The 4,265-nt window shown below is 52.8% G+C and overlaps 1 protein-coding gene across 1 annotated transcript; it reads left to right on the plus strand.

Annotated features, from left to right (window-relative positions):
- The first annotated feature begins 1,069 nt into the window (after positions 1 to 1,069).
- Positions 1,070 to 3,676, plus strand: LOC102513044 (insulin growth factor-like family member 1). Its single transcript, XM_032487396.1, has 4 exons — positions 1,070 to 1,105; positions 2,537 to 2,621; positions 2,704 to 2,968; positions 3,271 to 3,676. The coding sequence occupies exons 1-4, from the start codon at positions 1,070 to 1,072 to the stop codon at positions 3,278 to 3,280; spliced, it is 396 nt and encodes a 131-aa protein (XP_032343287.1). The 3' UTR covers positions 3,281 to 3,676.
- The last annotated feature ends 589 nt before the right edge of the window (positions 3,677 to 4,265 follow it).

Raw genomic sequence — 4,265 nt, forward strand, 5'->3', positions numbered from 1 at the left:
GTGCTCAGGGTCTGGCCATGGTACCCAGTGCACTGAGGATAACATCCTGAGTCCTCCTGGGGGCTCACAAGGGGCTGACCCTGCCCCCCTCACTCCCTCTACCCTCTCTGGGCTCAGCCTTCCTGAAATACTCACAGTTCTAGTTCATCCTTGAAATCTTAGCTCACATATCCCCTCTTCCAGGAAGCCCTCCTAGAACTCCCAAGGCATGTGATCACCCCCTGATCTGGGCTCCCACATCCCCTGGGTTTCCTCTACCCAAATCTGACCTCTCTGAGCCATCATGATCTAAGAATGGTCTATAGCCCCCTACAGAGGGACCAGACCTGCCACTGAGTCATCACTGTGTCTCCAGCAATCTCAGCACAGGGCCAGGCACACCACTCATCCTCAGCGAATCTTTACTGTCAGGCTCTTAAATGTGTCTGTCATCTCTTTTAGATCAAAAACCAACGGGTCAACAGGCAGTGATCATCCCCATTTGACAGGGAAGGGAACTGAGGCTCAGAGAGGAAAAGTCACTTTCTACACAGGAGACCTGGCGTGTGAGTATCAGTGTCCACCCCACGACTACCCCCTAGAGCTGGGCCTGCGAGGAGAGCTCTGCCTTCACCTGAGAGACATCAGACTTGCCTTGGGACAACCCTTGGAGCTGACCTGGATATCTCCCTGAATCCTCCATCACTGCTGGGTTGGGGCACTGATGCAGTTCCTGCCTCATCATGAGGCTCCATTCCTGCCTCACCAGGTCACTCACGTAGCTTCTGCCTGGTATGCGGAGCATGTCAAGGAGGAGCCCGAGTCTATGCTCCAGTTGGAGGGGAGTCTGGAAGAACAGTGTTGGAGGCTCTACTGTGGAAGCAGAGACACAGAAGGCAGGGATTTTCCAAGTGCAGGAAAGGGGTGTGGAGGGGGCACAGCTCCTGCAAATGTGACAGGTCACCTTTCCAAGCTCTGGAGAGAAACTTGACCTTGCTGGGGTACAGTTTGGGGTCATCCGCTCCACCAAGGGATGGACTCCTGCAGGATCTGGGAGAGGGACCTCCTAGTGCTCACTGCACAGGGTGACATGGACCCACAGAACTCACCCCACAGCATCCCCCAGGTAAGTGAATCCTTCACCTTCTGACCCCAAGACAGCTCTTCCCAGAAGAAATTACACATCCATCTCCCACTCAATATGCATGCGAAGGGTCAATGCCTTTGAGAATCTACTGAGGGTGGTGGAATTTCTCCCACAGACAAGGAGCATTGATAGTGACATTGACTACAACCCAAACTCTCATCCTTTACTTTCCCATTTTCTTTCTCTTCCTCTCTCTCAGAAACTCCTTGAAAACTGTGACTTTGGAATGTCCCACTCACCACTCTGTCACCTATGCCTGAATTTAGCATAAGGTGCTAAGTGGATTATTTGCTTCTGAATAAATGACCATTAACGAAGAGACTAACGGGAGGAGAGTGTGAGTCCTGGGGGTCCTCTAGGGCCTTTTCCATGTTTCCGTTTCATGAGCCACCCCAGCATCCTCCTGAGGCATTTCCCCTTTTTCCCAACCTTGTTCAATCTGGTATTTCCAAACGTGCAAAAAAAGAGTCTCTTTTTGCCTAAATACCATGATCTGTGGTGGGGAGCTGTTCCTATATTGGGGGCCCTAGCCTGAAGCTGTGAGTCCAGGGAGCTGACAGCCCCCCACCCCCCAGTCGGATGTAAGAGGTCAGCAATCAGCAAAAGTGCGGAAAATACTGAGTCACGGGGACTTCATGTTGGACTGTGACAGACTCCACATCTGAAACCTGCTCCTGCCCCAAGGGCACGGCATGTCTCTGCCGGCCAGGCAGGAAGGTGGGAGGGCTGACATCAGAGCTCTTCGCTGGGGAATAAAAGCACCTGCTGGGATCTGCCAAACCTCCATTGACTCCACTGCAGCCAACTCAGAGCCATGACTCCACGATGCTGCGTCCTGGGTAAGGAGGACCCGACCCCGATTCTTTTGGAGCCTATCTCCAATCTTAGCTACAACCCCATCCTTGCCTCAACTCAATCTTCCCTCTCAGCCTCAAGCCAGACAGGTGACTCCATCCCAGCTGTACCCTTTCCATGTCCCAAGATCAGCCCCATCCACATCCCTGACTCAGTTCCCAAACTCATGCCCAAGTATCCCAAGTTCCCACTCCAAACCCAATCTTCTACATTTTCATATTGGTCACTTACGTAACACGATACCAGTGTCAGCTCAGTCCCCTTTAGAGCCTGACTCCACCTGAGCCTCCTACTCTAAACTCTTCCCTCCCTGGAAACACCTACATTCCTCAGAACCCTAAACCCACTCCTTCTAAGAGTCCTGCCTGTATCCCCTCGACTTCCGCAGACCCGTAATCCCCAGACACTGAACACAGGTCTGCCCCTAACTGTCTCCTGAGCCTCATTCGGGACAGACGATCTCTCGGACCCTTCCCTTCCTTCCCAAGACTGGGCTCCCTGGGTGGACCAGTGGCTGCCCCATCAGCCCCGCCTCATCCCTTTCTTCTCCCACAGCTGTATCAGCCGCTGTCTGTATCCTCTTGTTCCTCTGCTCACACGGAGCCCCAGGTGAGCCCAGGAGGGACACAGACCCTTGGGGGTGAGGGTGCAGCTCCCAGAAGATCCCAGCCTAGGACTTGCCTGCCCTGCTGCCTGGCCCACACCAGCTCTCTTTTCCACAGTGCCCCCCACAGACACTCATCTGATGCTGTGCCAGCCACACAGGAGATGTGGGGACCAGTTCTATGACCCCTTGCAGCACTGTTGCTATGATGATGCTGTGGTACCCTTGGGCAGGACCCGAAAGTGTGGCAACTGCACCTTCAGGGTCTGCTTCGAGCAGTGCTGCCCATGGTCAGTTAGGAGGCCCCAGGAATCCTTCGTGGTGAAGGTGAAAGGTCAAAACTGTTACTTGGCCCCATCCTCAGATGATAGGATTTGTCGCAGGTAAGGTTCTGGTCCTTCCAAGGGATGAGGGGGTGCAGGAGAGCAGGGAGTGTCTGGATGCCTGTTCTATGACTCAACCACCCCTAGCACTCTTCTCCGTGTCCTTCTGTCCCTGTCCACCCACTCTATTCAATCTACTTCTCTCTTTTTCTCTGCTTGCTTCTTTCTCCTTTCATTTTTATTTCTCTCTCATCCTCTTTGTTGTCCTTCTTATGTGTTTCTTTTCCACTCTTCTGCCTCAATTGTTCATCTCCCCTTTTCTGTCCATCACTCTCTGGCTCACTCTCTGTCTCTCTCTTCAGTGTCAGCTGACCAGAGATCAGGGAACCAGAAGACAGGCTAGATTCTGCTTCCTGAATGAGCCTGGAGAGAAGGACGTGATATTGCCTTAGATCTGGGGTGTGGCATGGATATTTGGGGATCGGAGACACTCAGGCTCCACCCTCCCTCCTCATTCTTTCTCCTCTTAAACACTCAGCCTGAATCTGCCCTGAGCCAGGTGACCAGTCCCCTTTCTATGAACCTGGACAATTGTGAGAGATTATTCTACCGTTGGAGATGCTGAGAGCCCTGACGTCTCACAATTACCCCCTGTGGCCAGTTATCATCAGACAATCCCTAGGCTGGCACTGGGGACCCTTCGTGAGATATTTCATCCTTTCCGGCATTTTCTCCACCAGGTGCAAAACACAAGGCACTTAATAAATTTTGCAGCTTTACATATCCTGTCATGGTGGGAGCCTGAAGCGTTGGGAATGGTCTTACTCCTTGGACATGAGTCCTTCCTCTGGTTTCCAAGAGTGCAAGGTCTGCCTGCTTTTCCCAGAGATAAACAAATTTCAAGATACCACGACCTCCTGGTTTCACTGAATAAAAAGCCTCATCTCAATCACAAGGCTCAGGTTTCTCGCATTGACCTCGACAGGGTGTGGCACAAGGTGGGGAACGGACCCACAGGGAGGGAGGGGCCTGACTCCCCTCCCAGGAGGGCGGTTGGGCCAGCGCGCCCCCTGGCGGGCAAAGGGCTCAGGGCAGGTTGGGGCAGCTCTGAGAGCTAATTGGGGGGGAGGGGGAGGGAGGGCCGGAGGGGGAAGCGTCGGCACTGCAGAGAGAAGTCTTTTCTCCTGAAAATCCAAGCCCAGGGCTGGACTTTCCACCAGCCAGTACATTGTGATGTGAGGGGTTGAGACTCTCACACAGGAAGAACTTACTTGTCTCCAAAATTATTTCCTTGGAATAAATCAAAATTTGTCAGCATTATTACTGGAAACAGACAGATTGGACTTGGTATCACAAA

The sequence above is a fragment of the Camelus ferus genome, chromosome 9 (genome assembly GCF_009834535.1).
Source record: "Camelus ferus isolate YT-003-E chromosome 9, BCGSAC_Cfer_1.0, whole genome shotgun sequence".
Classification (NCBI taxonomy): domain Eukaryota; kingdom Metazoa; phylum Chordata; class Mammalia; order Artiodactyla; family Camelidae; genus Camelus; species Camelus ferus.

What these genes read in the sequence shown, in the direction of transcription:
- LOC102513044 (XM_032487396.1), top strand. Translation starts at nt 1,070, where the DNA reads ATGGACCCACAGAACTCACCCCACAGCATCCCCCAG. An exon ending in CACCCCACAGCATCCCCCAG is followed by an intron (nt 1,106 to 2,536) that starts GTAAGTGAATCC and finishes CTTCTCCCACAG; the next exon opens with CTGTATCAGCCGCTGTCTGT. An exon ending in AGGGACACAGACCCTTGGGG is followed by an intron (nt 2,622 to 2,703) that starts GTGAGGGTGCAG and finishes TCTTTTCCACAG; the next exon opens with TGCCCCCCACAGACACTCAT.